The sequence below is a fragment of the Botryllus schlosseri genome, chromosome 7 (genome assembly GCF_051294905.1).
Source record: "Botryllus schlosseri isolate E-star chromosome 7, Bs_hap1, whole genome shotgun sequence".
NCBI classification, from domain to species: Eukaryota; Metazoa; Chordata; class Ascidiacea; order Stolidobranchia; family Styelidae; genus Botryllus; species Botryllus schlosseri.
In genome coordinates, this window is record NC_137242.1 from 2,025,471 (window position 1) to 2,045,197 (window position 19,727).

At 38.8% G+C, this 19,727-nt stretch overlaps 1 protein-coding gene and 1 long non-coding RNA gene across 2 annotated transcripts; both read left to right on the plus strand.

Annotated features, from left to right (window-relative positions):
* The first annotated feature begins 416 nt into the window (after positions 1 to 416).
* Positions 417 to 4,728, plus strand: LOC145442282 (uncharacterized). The gene is made up of 5 exons (XR_013916004.1): positions 417 to 1,348; positions 1,412 to 1,470; positions 2,227 to 2,492; positions 3,314 to 3,528; positions 4,462 to 4,728. It is a non-coding gene; the product is annotated as an uncharacterized LOC145442282 (long non-coding RNA).
* A 453-nt stretch (positions 4,729 to 5,181) lies between these two features.
* On the plus strand, positions 5,182 to 6,846 carry LOC145442281 (fibrinogen-like protein A). The gene is made up of 2 exons (XM_080320183.1): positions 5,182 to 5,738; positions 6,339 to 6,846. Exons 1-2 carry the CDS (start codon positions 5,698 to 5,700, stop codon positions 6,505 to 6,507), a joined length of 210 nt encoding a protein of 69 aa, XP_080176309.1. The 5' UTR covers positions 5,182 to 5,697; the 3' UTR covers positions 6,508 to 6,846.
* The last annotated feature ends 12,881 nt before the right edge of the window (positions 6,847 to 19,727 follow it).

Below are 19,727 nucleotides of genomic sequence, written 5' to 3' on the forward strand. Positions count from 1 at the left end.
GGATTAACCATACGCGGATCAGTCAACAGACAGTCGAAGTTAAAGCTTACACTGCTTCGGGTATGGTTTCTGCTGACGCCTTTGCGTTCGTATTGTGTATTTGCGCTTGTATACCGACTTTTCAGCAGGTCTGATACAAGTTTGTGAAGCTTGTTGTACCAAATCTCCCGCTTCGCCCTTCGCGCAGTCCATTTATCAGCGAGATTAGATAGTTTTGATACTGTCTTCCACCGCGCAAGACTGTAAACCGCGATTGGTCATACCGCAACATACGAAGCATGTAGTAAAAGGACATACGTTAGTGAAAATGTATCTAAGTCGCATCATTCCACATCATCGTCACAATGCGCAATGAAATAGGTATGTTGAAATGATTCCAGATTATCTCTAATTATGATATAGAGCTGGCAATAAAGCTGGCAATATATCTTCTTTGTGGTCACTTAAATGGTACATATTTCAATTTTGATATCATTCAAACTGTTTTGACGCTGTGAAAATGATGCCCGAGAATACTAGATGACATCGAGTTTCGATTTTCATTATTTCTATTTTTTGGTGATTCTCTTTTATATTCAAGTCATTCCCCTTATTTAAGGCAGCAATAGGATGTCGCGAGTCGCTTACCGTCGTACGATTGTTCCGAAGTCACTATTTTTGTGTCGATATTGATATGTTGCTTTATCGTTCCTTTTCCGTTCTATACGACCAGCAGGAATGATACTTTCGAATAAAATTATTTCACGAGTCGAGTCTTTACTTTCGAGCGATTTATAGTTTGAAGAGACCGTTGGAAGGTCCAGAATTTCAATTTACAATTCAATGAATATGTTGCTATTGAAATAAACCCGAATATTTTAAGATGACACTCGTCAGGGGTGATCGTCAGCAACTAGTAGAGAATTCAAATAAATGTTGTGTAAATGTGAAATTACGTTCCATGATATGTCGCCAGAATGATGTAGACCCCAAGGCATAGTGAAACGTTTGTATATACAGTCATACACCCCTTTTCCACCCATCTATTTACAATGTAGGCTACCGTGACTCACAGTTCATTGCGCAATATCAAGTCACTCTTCCTCATTGAAATGCGGTCAGATTCAAATCAAGCAGTGAAGGTAGGCTATATGAGCTGCTTTAGTTATATGGGGTGACGGAAGGAGGAAGCTGTCAACCAAATGACCATAACTAACTGTCAGTCGGGATATATGAGTTGCACGCTAGCATGATATAAGTTTTTGAAATTTTCCGCTTCGCCATTCGCGGATTTGTGCAAGCATGACTCTCAAAAAACGGAATGAAATCGTTCCATTGAGTTTGGTGGTGATCTGCTCTCTATCGTCGGGTAGGTCTGCGGTGTGATCACGCGATTAACTGCATCACACAATGATATGATTCTCATTAACAGCCCGACTATGTGTAAAACGCTTCGTAGGAGGAAAATGGACCACGATGGGAGACTGTGGCGTAAGTAGTACATCGTAATAGGTCTTGGCAAGATCCAGCACCAGGGCGATTCGATTCTGAATCGAGTATTAAGCCTCGGGTTAAGTCCGTGGTTCTCAACGTGTGCGATACCGCCCTCCAGTGGGTGACTTGAGAAACAAGAAGGCGAAAATACCAGAGGGCGACAGGGGGCGAAAATGTTGGAACGCCCAGTGAGATATATTTAATTAACACTGCCAAAAATGCACGCGAAAAAGGGTCAACTCAACGGAAAGTCTAGACGCGGAAACTGGTTTTCCGAGCACTTGCCACCTCGAAAAAATGGCCTTTTTTAGTCAACCGACAAGCGATCAGATTTAGTAGAATAAATTTTCCCGTCTATATGTCCTCTTTTTCTCATACCTAAATATTGGGAGAGAGCATGGCCATGGGGAGAGATGATTTGTGGGGAAAGATGATTTGGTATTATTTCGACAATACCTATTCGATTGCACTTTGTGACAACGCTATGGTCACTGTATTCACAGGTAGGCTATGCTATTTCCAGTAACATGCGCGGCTTTGTACTACATGTCTCGCATGATGTGATACGACCAACCGAAGTTTACGGTCTTCCACAGTGGAAAATAGTATCGATACTGTACTTTTCGTTGATGAATTAACTCTTGTGGCACGGACCCTATTATTTCGGTACTTGAAAATATCATATATCACTATACTATATAGTTAGCAATTAGCGTGAATTCGCCGCAAAAAATGATGTTTGAATTCTGTTAGGCTCCAAAGAACCTGACACAGACGACGAAGGACCTTCATCGCATAAGCATAGGAGGGGATCTAGCTTGAATTTAAAATCCATTTCTCGCTTGTTCCAGTAAGATTTTTTGGTATACACTATAGCTCTCAGAAGCTGTAGCAACGACTCACTAGGATCAACTCCCAAGATTGCAAACAGAACAAGCGGTGTTCTCGAAATAGACATACCGAGCGTTGGAGAGGCGAAGGTCTACTGCGACATGGTAACCGATGGCGGGGGATGGATTGTGAGCGAATCTTGAAAATTACGGTGTAGAATCATTTTTGTCGAGCCGACAGCTGGCGATAAATAAATATTTTAAATACGAAGTTCGTGGTAGCATACCAGGACACCTAAACAATTCTAGTTGTCCAACTATACTATATTTTGAGCGACATGTCGTTAATCTAATCCTAATCTATTATTTGTAAAATGTTTATATGCTGCCATTTTAATTCTAGCCTGATTTCTGTTTTCCTGGAACTGCTGCCGGAGAACTGTGTAATGTGAAACGAGCCAAGCTTGGTGTACATTAGGGCTCTTCAAAAATGACTCTTTTTCTCAAATCGTACTGGCTACTTGATAAAATTGCTAGGTTACTCACAAAATTTCGTTCAATTCCAGCCAGTAACCGCTTTGCTACAGGAGAAGAAAGTTTCTATTTATTATATAAAAATGAATGATAAAAAATTTGAAAATTTTCTGTTCACCCCATGAAAGTGTTAGGCTGTCTATAGAAACGATGCTCACCAAATTTGGTTCAATTCCAACCAGTGGAAGCGGAGTTATTGCTGTCGAAAAATTTTGATTTGAATAAAATAGTATTTACGGTGAGCACAACTATAATAAATAAACAAAGAATCGGTCACCGTAAATACTATTTTATTCAAATCAAAATTTTACTATAGTCCAATTGCACTGGTTGGAACTTTCACGCCTATGTCTTAACCTAGTTTAAAATTCAGTTGAAGCGTATGTACATTTCGAAGACGTGGCGATATAGAACTTCAATAATGCATTGACGTACCGTCATGGTCTACAGCTGTATCATTAAGTTTTCCGTAACAGGTTTTTCAACGACGGTCAGGCGGATCCGAGAATTTTAACCGCAATTGGACCGACTACGTCACAGGCTTTGGCAACGCGACCAGGGAATTGTGGCTGGTGATCATCATATTTTTCGTTACCAAATTACCTTCCTAACATATTTTATTCATTACAATTGGGGATGACGAAGAATTCTGCATTGCTACTCAATTAGAACTAAAATTAATCGGATGAACGTGTAGGCATCAGTGTTGGGATCAAGTCACTACCTTCGAGTCACGAGTCATTTCGAGTCATTGCACATTTTGACTCGAGTCAATTCAAGTCAATCGGTTTTCGAAGGTGACTCGAGTTAAGTCAAGTCACTCGATTTTTGGAGGTGACTCGAGTCAAGTCGAGTCAAGTCAAGTCAAGTCACGAGTCAAGTCAGAATTCAAGTCAAGTGGCCTTTTCGTAGTGTGAGGCATGATTACGTCATTACATTTTACTATCTGCCTTAAATACAGATTGAGCGGTCATTGATTCAGAACCGATGAACGAATACAGAGTTGAATATACACCAAAGAAGGCGCTGTATCGATCACATATATGTAGCCTCAGTTTATAGATACCAGCCAAAATAGAGAATAGAGAAAAGAATTGATAAGATGCAATACATTACCCTTTACCCATTTACATATTGAAATGATACAATTCGAGCCTGCGCCAATGGTTAAGGAGTATACAAACTATATTCGAATTCAAAATCAATAAAACAAGTGGTTTGGTTAAGGTGAGAACAGAGAACAGAAATATATAATTTTCTATTATATTACTTCACTACTTCACTTCGTTTGTGGTCTATTTATTTGTGGGAGAACAATGGAGGTTCAGTAAAACGCACGATCATTAAATGATTGGTCGCTCTCACGGGCTACATCAGTGTTTCGCGAACAATCCGAACATATGCAAGATACAGTGATTTTTATCCACACCGACTAATTGATGACTTGAAATTGACTCGTGAATTTTGCTCCGAGTCACGAGTCAATCCACATTTTTGATAGACCGAGTCAAGTCAAGTCAAGTCATTTTAGCAAAGTGACTCGAGTCAAGTCAAGTCATACGAAAAAGGTGACTCGAGTCTGACTCGAGTCAAGTCATGACTCGAGTCATCCCAACACTGGTAGGCCTATACACAATTACAAGGTATAGTAGCGATTTCCAAGACTTGTCCAAATTACTCAAGTTGAAGCAGAGAATAAAAGGATTGAGAAGTATTTAAGGAAGTAACCAACTTCAAAAAGTATATTTGGTCGAGACGGTGAATACTTCTACCACTTAATCAGTTTAGAAATACCAAGATACATCTTCGAGACCCGTGCAAACTGGCTAATTACATTATAATTATGTTATACTTCCGAAAATATACTCAGGAACCATGACACTGAGCAGACTTGCACTACTAGATAATTCTAGTTCTATAATTAGACTTATTAGATCGAAATACCTGTAATCTAATTCTAATTTAAGTTCGGAAACGTTTCTTTACTCTAATTGTAATTCTAATCGAATTTGTGAAATGTTTTATGCCCTCATTGTAATTCTAATTTAATTTCTGGTTTTCCTGAAATCGATACAGGAGAACAGCGTAGCGCGGAACGAGCCAAGCTTGCTGTACACTGTGCGCAGACATTTGCCAGCCTCGTGCTTGTGAGAATGACCTCTTGTTTGATATGAACTGAACTTGATTCGATTTCCAATTTTTCGAGAATTTAGTAATTCTACTTGTAATCTAATTTGGAAAAAGCTGTATTTCGTGTAATTGAAATTCTAGTCCAATTTGAGAAAAACTCTATAATTCTAATACTGATCTAATTTAGAAAAGCGAAATTTTTTTTATAGTTGTTCAACTCGATTTCACCCGTTCGAGTCCGACCGAGGTCGACTTCAGAATTTCTATACCTAAGTGTTGGAGGTTTATCTAGGCTCCTCCTCGCCACCTCATCCGCATGAGCGGTGTCTTACAAAAAGCCTAGAAGTGGGCCGTGCTATAAGTCGGCAGTTACGGAATAAAATCAAGAATATCGGCCTGGTGTAAATGACCATAGCAGTTAACAAACACCGTGAATACCACAAACAAACAAACCCGTACAAGCGACGAGCACTTATTTTACAACTAATTTAATTTCTACAAAATAACGTAGCACAGCCTGAAAAACTGTTGTGTAGAAGTGGACGTACCGTAAAAAATACACTACAGGAAATAGTGCAGTTACGCAAAACCTACCCGCCTATACCTATATATTTCCATTATTTCGTAAAATGAGATATATTTACTTTTGCTGACGACCTCTTTTCACTATACAGGACTCGAGTACATCCACAGGCTGACGGCGAACGGAGACCAGGAATTGAGAATCGATATGGTTGATAGTGATGGGAATCATTTGAATGCGAAATACACGTGACTACCCTCTTAGCAAAAAGTGTGATGCACAAAAAAAGAACCCAACTAAGAATTACATCGAGGCTATGAATTTTATGTTTCTAAGCGCATACCTTGCTTAGTAGCGATTAACAAGTAAAAAAGAAGCCTAAATACTGAAAACTGAAGTGAGAAAGTAGTTCGAGTAGGTAAAATCTACTTGAAATACTTCGAAATGTAAAAGTATACCTCGTTACTTTCAGTGTCCACCTATAAAAATCATTAATTTTTATTTAAATATAATTTGAAAAAAAAACTGTAATACTAGCTCATTTTTCTGGCTGTCAACACGTTTATTTAAACAGGTAAAGACAGTTTCTGGGCTTATTTTTCAAATATCGGTTCTGATATACGAGACTTGAGTAAGTGATATGGAATGAGTCGAGTGATATGACTCAGTGGAGTCATGCGCAATGACTCGAGTCGAGTCAATTTTCATTTTTAAGAAAGTGACTCGAGTCAAGTGTGGTCAACGAAAAATTGCGACTCGAATTTAATTACGACTCCAGTCATTACAACGGGACAATTCTACTCAAATTTGGAACAATTGCAAAAGCATGTTCTATCTTCCATCTCCAGGTTATTCAAGATTGGACCTAGCACCGACAAATACAGACTGTACTTGGCGGGGTATTCGGGAAACGCTACGGACGCATTCGCTCTTTCCGCCCCTGACTCAAAACAAGGCTCGCTAAACGGTCAGCAATTTTCCACGCCAGACGCGGACCACGATCAACGGGCTAGCTGAAATTGCGCAAAAGATAGGAAAGTTGGTTGGTGGTACAACCGCTGTGGCTTCACCGACCTTAACCGCGGGGAAGGAAGCATGAGATGGTACAACCAATCCGCTGGTGCTTGGATATTGCTCAGTTTCAGCGAAATGAAGATTCGTACAATGACATCGACATAGTTAAAATAAAACTATACGCTACAAATATAAACTACTGTACAGCAATATAATTGAGATTGTGAAGATTCACAAGCTGTCCGATGTCTAGATGGAATTCTACAGGGTTTACACCTGATTATATAGCTATGACAGCAACGTATAGATCGCGAAGACGCAATGCCCTCTATACGGGTCACCTATATCCAGGGTTGCCATACCGTCCTTATTTCTAAGATCTGTCCTTAATTTTAATGGCCACGTCTTAGAAAACTCAACTGTCCTTATTTCTAAGAAATGTCCTTCTTTTCGACTAGCGTCCTTATTTTGTCTTATTTTCAACAACTACAGAACTTCGATCGTTTTCCTCTGGTATCTGTGTTGCATGATATTCTAAAATTATGCTTTTGCGTCGAGATTTAATAACATCATAAATGAAAGGATCTCCCGTGGCGTAGCCTACACACCACAGGAAGTGGTGAGATAGCTAGGGCAGCGAGTGGTATAATAGTTTTGGCTGTACCAAGCTATCGCAGCGGACGCCTGTGGAGGCCATTGAAAAGACCGCTATTTAAACTCACATTGATACCCAAAACATAAGAAGTATGTCATAATGATTAATTCGAGCCAGTCGATAAATAAATTTTTCACAAGTCGAAAAGCGCCAACGACCACAGACTACAAGGCACACTGAAAAAAAAAATTACCTCGATTTACCGCGAAATGTCTGGAAGCAGGGTGGCCAGCCACTTGGCAGTAATATAACATTACCGTCACTTAATGTAAATTCAACTTACAACCGTCCGGTAATCTAACTTTACATGCCAGACTGTAATGTTACAGTCACCTCTGGTATATTCAATCTACATTTTCTTCTGTGTATATTTACCACCGAGACTGTAATTTTACCGCCTTACCTACCTACAACAACCCTACATGCTGTCCTTGTAAATCAGATTACATGCCAGCTTGTAAATTCACGTCTCAGCCTACATCCATACCTATCCCAAAGCAACGCAATGACAAAATACCGCAAAAGTTTCTTCACGCTCTCAAGACGACATTTGGACAACTGTATATTCATTCATGATTCACGATGAAAAAGTATTGCTGCTGGAGGTATAATTCTTGTTTAGGAGGCATGCAAATATAGCACGAGTGGTCCCAAGAAAAGGTGAATTAATTCCAACGCCGGATAAACTTCCAATTGTTTCTTTTTCTCGTCTTCATTCCTTCTGTGTGACTAGTATCTTGCAGTTCCACTAAAAATAATTCAGCGTAAGTCGCTATACTAAGTCAAGTTGCTAACCTAGACATGACTTATAAAGACTAAGACAAATAGGCTAACAAAAATATAACAAGTTTTGAAGTACCGGTACTGGTACATTGTGAGTTGACGACTCCTCATTTCACATGATATAGCAGAGATTCATGACTTAAATGATCAATGTATTGAAAGAAAAGGTGCCTCATTTGATGCGGCATGTGAGCCAAACATATCGAGCAGTGGATGAAAACATATCTATAAGCTATGACCCGATAAATGTCAATAACAAGCTAACAGTTTCAACTACACCGCGGCAGAGTATGTGGTGTCGCAGGAGTAGTTATGTAGATCGGTCGCGAACTAGCGTTGGTTCTTATGGGCGGGGTGGCGATTCGCCTGGAAACCCGGGGTGGCGATTCGCCTTTTTAGACCCCCCTCTGGGCCGCGATTCGCCATGTGTTCTTATGGGTGCGGTCGTGATTCGCCTTTTTTGCTATAGGTCGCGGTCGTGATTCGCCGTGAAAACCCGGGGTGGTGACTCGCCTTTTTTGCTATAGGCGGTGGCGGCGATTCGCCTGTCGTGTATTCTTACGGGTTCTGTGGTGATTCACCGTGTGTTCTTATGGGCGCGGTCGTGATTCGCACTTTCGGCCATCTCTCGCGTGGTGTTGAATAGTCACCAACAATAACCGCACAAACGGAAACGTGGCTTGTAAGAGGATTTACGCAGTGCGTGCGATCTATATTTCGAATGACCTGCGTGCGGAATTGTTTCACGGCCAACCGCGCACTATCGTATCGATTATTACACTAATCCAGTCAGCACTATTACATTCAGGAGTATTCAGTATTAAGCAGTGACACAAAAAGCAACCAGCAAATAACCACACTCGTAAATTAACACTTCAAAAAGTGTAAAATAGATTGCAAATCCCGCGATCGCTAACAAGATAATGTCTCGGGCATAACCATTTTAGTGACTTGGTGTTAAAGACATACCGATCGCTCACAAGGTAATATTTCGGTACTTAGTTTGTCACAGAGCCGTCGCAGACGGTGATTCGAAAACCAACAATTTGACACTTTCTGAAGGTCGCTATATGTTTTGACACTTCGAACAGTGGCTGACTTTAGTTGCGCGATAAGAATTATGAGAATATTCAACCAATGTATCAATTTGCCAACTCGAAATGAAACTTACTGCACAAACCAAGTTGATTCGTATCTGGATGTGTTAATTCGGTACAATTCTAATTATTTTGAGAAATCTTTTCGTGATCTTTTGATTCGACCATAACCCGAATATTACTGACGCCGACTTTCAGCCACATCGAATTATTCGCACATTCCACGCCGCTGTTTTCACACTTATAGAATCAATACCAACTATAATTCTACAAGAATCAATAATCACAAGTATGTGCATTATACAGTTATTGTCTTTATCAACACGAAATCAAACTCTTAACAAAAACACGCATCTTATCCCTCGTCAACTCTATCATGAAAAGCCTCGAGTCCTTATTATCAAAAATGTTATAGCGCGGTGTCGGAATCCATTCACGGGATGTACTAAAGGTAAATCCAGATAATCCAAAATGAAATATTTGGACTTTGACATAATCTGAATTGAAATATATTGACAAACATGACTACCAACTTTGATCCAGTCACATTTCAAGATCATACTTTGAAACAATCCTTGAAACTTACAACTCTATTCACGATCCTGCTTTCCGTTTGTCAAAGAGATATTTCAACATCGTACCATACTCAAAAGAATTATTCACAACATTAACAATCGTTAAAAATCTAGTTTCACTTACTTGATTATATCACTACAACTCATAAATTTGAAATAATTCATCCTGGTTGTACTCGTATGATCGGTCTTTTTTTATTCGATTGTAAAGGTCGTTACTATTCTGAAGACAAAGTATTTACTAATCGGTGCATATACGATTTGACTTGAACATATTATATTTTGAGTATACGAGATTTGAATGTCTGAACAATAACTGACTAATAATTTATCACAATTAAATCCGTATATTACAGCGTAAAAGATATTTGAATGTCAGCAACTCTGTAAGGTCATAGTTACTACCACATTACCTAATTTACCCGACCAACTCGTCATGATCATTCCTGAAATCAACACAAACATGACTACTGACTTGAGTTAACCACAAAACAGCATCAAGTTTTAAATCCACTTGTAGCTTACGGATTATTTGAATGTTGGTTATGTTTCGTTGTAATTGAGTGTATGGAAATAGTATTACGTCTCGACATCTTACCATCTTACGGTATTCAAAGAGTCAATCACAAAGACATTGTCAAGTAAATCCGTTTGTAACTTACCCGACCAACTCAAACAGTATCAGTATGAAAAACAGCCAAGCATACACGAGTCCTTACAATCACTAAAACCTAAAATCCACAACGAGTTCGGTTGCACTCATATACCGCCAACTCTTATTTTTTTGTTCAACTGTAAAAGCAATTACTACTTGGTATACTCTGTAACATAAAGTAATTACTTCTCAGTGTCGGCGACTTGAGATTAACATAATATGTTTGAGTATACGAGACTTGAAAGTCCGACCAACGTAGTTGAGAACTCATTTCTTACAATCGAACGATGGTGTTATATTCAAAGTTATCATGCTGTGAACATAAGGATTGACACATTGATTTGACATATGAGATTTTGTAATAGTTGATCATTACTTTATTATTGAATTATTTGCGTTAATTAGACCCGGCGTTGTGGTAAATGTTATGACAGCAACAAACTTTTCAGTACCAATGTTATTAACATATTAAGCTGTAAAACTATGTGTGTCTGAAATGTTCTTGATAGGAAAATTACTCCACCTTGGTAAAAATCACTCTGCGTATCGCGGATATCAGAAAATATTTTCAGTAACCAAGACTAAAAATGAAACGACAATATCGGTATTATTACATTCAACAATCAGTACAATTATTAAAATCTATCGTTTGCGATAAACAACACTAAAGATGTAATAATTCCAGTATTCATACATTAAACCTCCGATACAAAATGCTTTATTATCCCGATTCCCAACGGGTAATTGAAACGACTAAGTGTAGAATCAGTATATCACAGTATCGTTACTATTGAATCCAACGATTTATTGTCGGAATTTGTGACAGAGAATTGAAACATATGCACTTTACAGAGTGTGAAAATATCACTTTGAGTATCGAGTACCGTTCGAAGCTAGCGATCAATTCTTAATCATTTCAGTAACTCCCCCATTGTGCGTGCTAAATGTAAAATATCGCGAGGTTATACACTCTAAGACTTTGATCATTACAAAAGTAAATTGTGATATGTTTGTTAGATGCATCCAATTCAGTTAGAAATGTCTGATGCACAACAATCGTAATATCAAAAAAGTACTGGCTACACTGTTATTTGCTAAACGTGTTTTGCATTGTTGTTCATTTGTAGTATTGATTGAAATTGTTCTTGAACCCTCAAATAATAATTCCTGACATGAAACTAAGCCGCCGAAAGTCGTTACCATCACAAAGAAACAATTTGCACGATGTTTACCAAATGTGTCCTATAGTTAGGTGTACTGGAATTATTTGTAAAACACACACACACACACACACACGATCAGAGAAATTGGAAATTTTTCCGTTGTCATTCGCTAAAGTAAATGTCATCACAATACTCTGTCACTAAAAGACGTTACATGGACGTGCTTGAATTCTAGACATAGTTCTGATTTACCCAACACAAGACCCAAGGACAACCCTAGTTTCACCCAAACACAGATATCCAAAATATCACACACTTCGCTATTCCTAAAGCACAAACACCCGATACAAAATAATACTTATTGTGTTGTTGCGGCATCATCACTCAACAATATCACCCTCAATACAAATGATGTTTATGTGTAACATGCTATTGATTTGAACCACACCCACCTGACGGAAGAGGATTTACTCAATCTTTACAAAATGGATATTGACCAACATCACATCACCGGATTGTATCTGTTTCGCTGGATACGAGTTATGTTAGTTTAACAGTAAACAGATTTCACCCTCTTGGATTATGAACTCAATGCGTTAGCAGTCATTCAATATTTTGTTTGTGTCAACTAGTTACTTGGTATGTTACTCCACAACTCTTACAAAAGTACGAAGGATATTAACATCACACTAAGTAATTAACTTTACTCGATATTCTCGCATTACGAAACTAAAGAATGGTTGGTTAGACTCTACAAACTGTTTCGATATCACAAGACCTTTATTGTCTGAATGGGTGTTCATGTGTCTTAAGAACCAAATAGTTCAACACAGCACTAGTACCAACAGAAACATCAGAGTTGTTCACACAAAAGTTTGTATGCGTGCAGTATGCGAATACCATGTGTAAGTCCAGCACAATTGCGGTATCCATCCGGGTTTAGTTAACACAATTTACGACACCGAGGTCACCTCATCTTTCGTAAGACAACAAACCAACCAAGGTTTCAGGATATGTCCATGTCATAGCAATAAATCAGCTACTCCAACAACAGAGTACATATGTTTTCTAGTTACGGTGCTTACATCTTACACACAAATCAATCTACTTTGCTAACAAAAAGTGCTGGGTCATCAAGTGATTGCCCTAGCAACAAAACAGCTAAACGTACTATCATACAAAATGGCCGTTATAGTCACCAACGGTACATGGTACAAGTAACAAGTCTCGAGAATCCAGTTATTGAAAAACATGAAAGTGTTTCTCCTGCGCCAAGTCGTTATGTTGACGAAAGCGTATATTGTAGTATCATGATCGATTTGCATTCGTTGGTCACAAAATGTCACTACTCTAAATAATTATTTTTCACTCAAACACAAACGCATACTTGTCACCAATCGTTTTCATCAAGCACGAGTTCAAGAAACCTGTTACGACATGAATTCCGATTTAGTTTTACAAATATTTTATAATTGTTTTTAGTAACACTATATCAATGTCATCAAGTTGAGTGTTTACGATATTGGTGTGTAGGTGTGTGTCATACTTGGGGGATCCGTATTACAATTGACTCGAATTAACTAAATGTAAGAAGGGTTGAAATGTTTCGAATCGATTCATAAGTGGTCTTCGTTGTGGTTTTCGTCGGACATACAGCACGAACTAACTGTATACTCCTCCCTGTTGTACAGCTACTCGGTAATGGAAATGCATTAACATGTAAACAACGATCTTGTTTCGTCACACCAAAAATATGTTCACTGTCGCGATACTCCGCACAAGACGTGCATAGCCTTTTCACACTCGTAATAGTATACCAACGTCAAGCGATAACGTTTAACAAGACCAACGACACTGAACCCACGACGTTTACCTATGTAAAATTACCACTTTCACTTTCCAGTCCATCGTTTACCTGACTAAACCTATTATTTTCCTTGGAGATCTGACGTTTACCCAAAGTAAGAAACCATTTTCACTTGTAAATATATTTTTTCCTCGGCTAACAAACCTTTTTTCACTTGGAAATATATTTTTTTCCTGAGCAACAAACCTTTTTCACTTGGAAATATATTTTTTCTCTGGGTAACAAACCTTTTTCACTTGGAAATATATTTTTTCTCTGGTTAACAAACCTTTTTCACTTGGAAATATATTTTTTCTCTGGGTAACAAACCTTTTTCACTTGGAAATATATTTTTAATCCGGGTAACAAACCTTTTTCGCTTGGAAAGATATTTTTCCCTGAGCAACAAACCATTTTCACTCGGTGGTCCGTCGTTTACCTTGGTAAAAATATCATTTTCCTTTGGAGATCCGGCGTTTACCCAGTGTAACAATACATTTTCACTTGGAAAAATACTTTTACCTAGAGTAACTAATCATTTTCTCCTTGGTAACAAACCCTTTTCATCTGGAAACTATCATTTACCTGAGTACCAATACCGTTTTTCACTTGGAAATCTATCTTTCCCTGAGTAACAATATCATTTTCGTTTTGAAAACTGACAACCACACCAGAAAATTTGATATTTTTGTATATTGTTACAACGGACAGTGACAAAATATACACCAACAACGACTCCGATACATTTGTCTAATCAAATATTCACTTGCTCTGATGCATCCCATCAAAATCATTGGTTACTCACATACAATAACAATGAGCTGTTGTAAATCGACATGTGTGTTTTCGGAATTGGCGAATAAAGGGGTTTCCGATATGTCCGCGATGTCCGGGTTCGTGCTTTGGATATTCCAGAGTCAAAATGTCTGGATAAAACACCTCCTCGACTTTGGTAACTGGTTGATACACGGATAATGGTATTCGGAAAACGGATGAATTTATGTTCCCCATCGCGCTAACAACTCCGGGTTACTTGCGAGTTTCCTCAGGTCTGTTTACTATATTGTGTCTTTACTGATCAATACATGTCGCTCCAGTCAGCTGAAACCGGATCACTAATATGAGAAAGTGTGTGGGGGCCTGATCCGGATATTCGCTCATGAACCAACGACCAATATTCAAGTAAACATGTTACAGACCGTGTTTTGTCTCCATGAAAAATACCAATGCATACACCATCACATACAAGTAACGACACGATTGTTCACAAGTATTCGCGTAAACGAGGTGTACATACAATGTGTCGGTGTACAAACATCATGGAAAACAAATTCATGTTCTCAAGTCTCATCATGCGACGACTCTGTACATTCAATGTGGGCATAGATGACTTGGAGACAGGTAAGCAGCCATATTTAGACGTAACATGGTCTTAGTATGAACCGACCTCCACCCAACTTGTGAAAAATCAATCTCACACGAGTACAACCCTTTCACGGGTTCACACCTTGATTTTGTAAGATTGTTCGGATTCTTAGGCAGACTTGTATCATGATCCAGACTTCGATATAATCGGGTTGTGTAACTCGCTCAATCCCTCCGTGTAATGTTCGTCCTAATCTGCGAACTTTTTTGCTGAGACTGCAGTGTTTCACCTGGCATAATGTATTTGGCGATCACCCTCGTTATCAGTCTTTCACGCGATGAATATGTCAGATGTCGCTACTCCCACACAACGACTACAGATAAACATCGTGAGCAGTGACTCCGGATTGAAATCGTAAACAGGGACTCTGTGTGAGTTGAAGTCTTATTTCGTGTTAATCACACCGCAAGAGGGTGCTATCTCGTAATTCTACAGGTCAACATAAACCGCGAATGGAAACTTTTGGTCTAGTTCAGGCCTGGGCAAAGTGCGGCCCGCGGGCCAAATGCGACCCGCCGAGCGATTCTGTGCGGCCCGCGAAAGGCTGTTTGAAATTTAAAATATCAAACCTACTTTTTAATGTTGCTGCGTGGACTAAAACCATACGATGTATTAACTGGACCGGAAATTCGTTTACCATCAAGCCTGTTCATGAACATACCGTGATTACGCAGCCTATTCGTACCTCACATGCCTAATCCAGATTAAAACTAAAGTCAATGTAGCAAGTTATGCCATTAGAATTAAAGTCACAAGAAGTCACCAAACCTTCTTTGGTTCCATTGTCACATTATGCATTACACGGTCTGTGTTTCAAATTGTTACGTGATGTGTTTCCAAATCCATAATTCATGAAACAAGTGAATCATTCCCCATGATTTCTATGAATATATCACTACCAATAAAGGATGTCAAAAAAAAATAAAGCCGAAGGTTGAAATTCAAAGATGGTTAATAACTGCAACCTTCGCTAATCAACAAGGCCATTTCGGCAAGCTGCACACTTCTCAGAAACCAGCTACCAAGACAATAAGCTATATATTTTCCTTGGGACCGTAACTCCCGTAACTCAAACCCATCAATTGCGTGGCGAGCTCGACGGGCGCCCAAAATTTTTTCATGAGTGAACATAAATTATAGGGTATTTTTTTTGAAAATTTATGCAACTTCATTCAATGGTTTTTGGAATGGGCATTTCGGCGTTAGTCATTACCGCGCCACGACGCACCGAAATAAATGAACTTTAGGCCAACACAGGATTCCGAGAAGGCACTGCAATTGCAACTGCTGATCAAATTAACTAAGTAAAGAGATAAAGCTCGACAGCGAGAAAACCTTGGCCGAAAAGGACTGCCATTATGTTGACCGAAAACTTCAAAGTCCCGTTGTCCATAGGCATTATTTGCCAGTGAAGAAATACCAATCGGGAATCGCGGTCGTCTTTTTAGTTTGGTAAGCTTCGGCGATTTCAATATCTTTTCACATAACAGACGGGAGGTCACGAAATAACAACATGTAAAGAAGTAATTATACATACCAACGGGCCCTCCCGAATATTTCCAAGACAGTACCTCATTAGGCTCTAGCGGTAAAACTGAGTAGGCCACTATGTGGGCTTAGAGAGGTTAAAAAATATAGCAATATACTTGCGATACCCAATATTAATGACCGATTGAATCATGAATCATGAAAAAATTCCGCGCTTCGTGCGATTAGGGCACACACGTTGCTAATCAGTGTATACAAGACATTTCGTGCATCGTGCATCTCGATGGGGGCTGGTATTGATAGAAAAACGCGGATAGGGGTTTAAAGAGAGTTCGAAATGTATCATGTTTAACATTGTTCAAAATATGACGGCAAATAGATAGTTTTTGGGTAATTAATCGTCACTTTGTCATTCCTCAATATCAACACATCCACTGAGCACGAATTTAGAAATAAAATCAAGACGCAGGATATTCTAAAATTCCTGACTCGGCCCGCCAACAAATTTCTGCTTCTCATTTGGCCCGCGGAGAAAAATAATTGCCCTCCCCTGGTCTAGTTGATCCAGCTACCTATTGAAACGTTGTACCCACACAGACCATTGAGAAAACGTTATCTCTACCTGACCATATACACGAACATGGAAGGACTACGCGTAACTGTCCATAGATTCCTCTGGCCTCACACCGTTGTTTTACGACACAGACAAGACGCAGCGGTGGAAATATTGAAAATAAAAAACGATACCTTGGTGACATTTGATTTGGATTTTACACCTGATGAACCATACACTCGATTGGTACATTGGGACGACAACTCTATCGTCGAGGTCGAGGGAAAAGAAATTTACAGATTTGTTGGGGTTGTGAATATTCGGCGAAAATCGGGATGCATGATAGTATATGGTTCGCATATTTGACTGAGAATATATCGGTATGCATAGTGCGCTGTCCATTGTATCATGCCGTGTGTCATCTATGCCCACATTGAATGTACAGAGTCGTCGCATGATGAGACTTGAGAACATGAATTTGTTTTCCATGATGTTTGTACACCGACACATTGTATGTACACCTCGTTTACGCGAATACTTGTGAACAATCGTGTCGTTACTTGTATGTGATGGTGTATGCATTGGTATTTTTCATGGAGACAAAACACGGTCTGTAACATGTTTACTTGAATATTGGTCGTTGGTTCATGAGCGAATATCCGGATCAGGCCCCCACACACTTTCTCATATTAGTGATCCGGTTTCAGCTGACTGGAGCGACATGTATTGATCAGTAAAGACACAATATAGTAAACAGACCTGAGGAAACTCGCAAGTAACCCGGAGTTGTTAGCGCGATGGGGAACATAAATTCATCCGTTTTCCGAATACCATTATCCGTGTATCAACCAGTTACCAAAGTCGAGGAGGTGTTTTATCCAGACATTTTGACTCTGGAATATCCAAAGCACGAACCCGGACATCGCGGACATATCGGAAACCCCTTTATTCGCCAATTCCGAAAACACACATGTCGATTTACAACAGCTCATTGTTATTGTATGTGAGTAACCAATGATTTTGATGGGATGCATCAGAGCAAGTGAATATTTGATTAGACAAATGTATCGGAGTCGTTGTTGGTGTATATTTTGTCACTGTCCGTTGTAACAATATACAAAAATATCAAATTTTCTGGTGTGGTTGTCAGTTTTCAAAACGAAAATGATATTGTTACTCAGGGAAAGATAGATTTCCAAGTGAAAAACGGTATTGGTACTCAGGTAAATGATAGTTTCCAGATGAAAAGGGTTTGTTACCAAGGAGAAAATGATTAGTTACTCTAGGTAAAAGTATTTTTCCAAGTGAAAATGTATTGTTACACTGGGTAAACGCCGGATCTCCAAAGGAAAATGATATTTTTACCAAGGTAAACGACGGACCACCGAGTGAAAATGGTTTGTTGCTCAGGGAAAAATATCTTTCCAAGCGAAAAAGGTTTGTTACCCGGATTAAAAATATATTTCCAAGTGAAAAAGGTTTGTTACCCAGAGAAAAAATATATTTCCAAGTGAAAAAGGTTTGTTAACCAGAGAAAAAATATATTTCCAAGTGAAAAAGGTTTGTTACCCAGAGAAAAAATATATTTCCAAGTGAAAAAGGTTTGTTGCTCAGGAAAAAAATATATTTCCAAGTGAAAAAAGGTTTGTTAGCCGAGGAAAAAATATATTTACAAGTGAAAATGGTTTCTTACTTTGGGTAAACGTCAGATCTCCAAGGAAAATAATAGGTTTAGTCAGGTAAACGATGGACTGGCAAGTGAAAGTGGTAATTTTACATAGGTAAACGTCGTGGGTTCAGTGTCGTTGGTCTTGTTAAACGTTATCGCTTGACGTTGGTATACTATTACGAGTGTGAAAAGGCTATGCACGTCTTGTGCGGAGTATCGCGACAGTGAACATATTTTTGGTGTGACGAAACAAGATCGTTGTTTACATGTTAATGCATTTCCATTACCGAGTAGCTGTACAACAGGGAGGAGTATACAGTTAGTTCGTGCTGTATGTCCGACGAAAACCACAACGAAGACCACTTATGAATCGATTCGAAACATTTCAACCCTTCTTACATTTAGTTAATTCGAGTCAATTGTAATACGGATCCCCCAAGTATGACACACACCTACACACCAATATCGTAAACACTCAACTTGATGACATTGATATAGTGTTACTAAAAACAATTATAAAATATTTGTAAAACTAAATCGGAATTCATGTCGTAACAGGTTTCTTGAACTCGTGCTTGATGAAAACGATTGGTGACAAGTATGCGTTTGTGTTTGAGTGAAAAATAATTATTTAGAGTAGTGACATTTTGTGACCAACGAATGCAAATCGATCATGATACTACAATATACGCTTTCGTCAACATAACGACTTGGCGCAGGAGAAACACTTTCATGTTTTTCAATAACTGGATTCTCGAGACTTGTTACTTGTACCATGTACCGTTGGTGACTATAACGGCCATTTTGTATGATAGTACGTTTAGCTGTTTTGTTGCTAGGGCAATCACTTGATGACCCAGCACTTTTTGTTAGCAAAGTAGATTGATTTGTGTGTAAGATGTAAGCACCGTAACTAGAAAACATATGTACTCTGTTGTTGGAGTAGCTGATTTATTGCTATGACATGGACATATCCTGAAACCTTGGTTGGTTTGTTGTCTTACGAAAGATGAGGTGACCTCGGTGTCGTAAATTGTGTTAACTAAACCCGGATGGATACCGCAATTGTGCTGGACTTACACATGGTATTCGCATACTGCACGCATACAAACTTTTGTGTGAACAACTCTGATGTTTCTGTTGGTACTAGTGCTGTGTTGAACTATTTGGTTCTTAAGACACATGAACACCCATTCAGACAATAAAGGTCTTGTGATATCGAAACAGTTTGTAGAGTCTAACCAACCATTCTTTAGTTTCGTAATGCGAGAATATCGAGTAAAGTTAATTACTTAGTGTGATGTTAATATCCT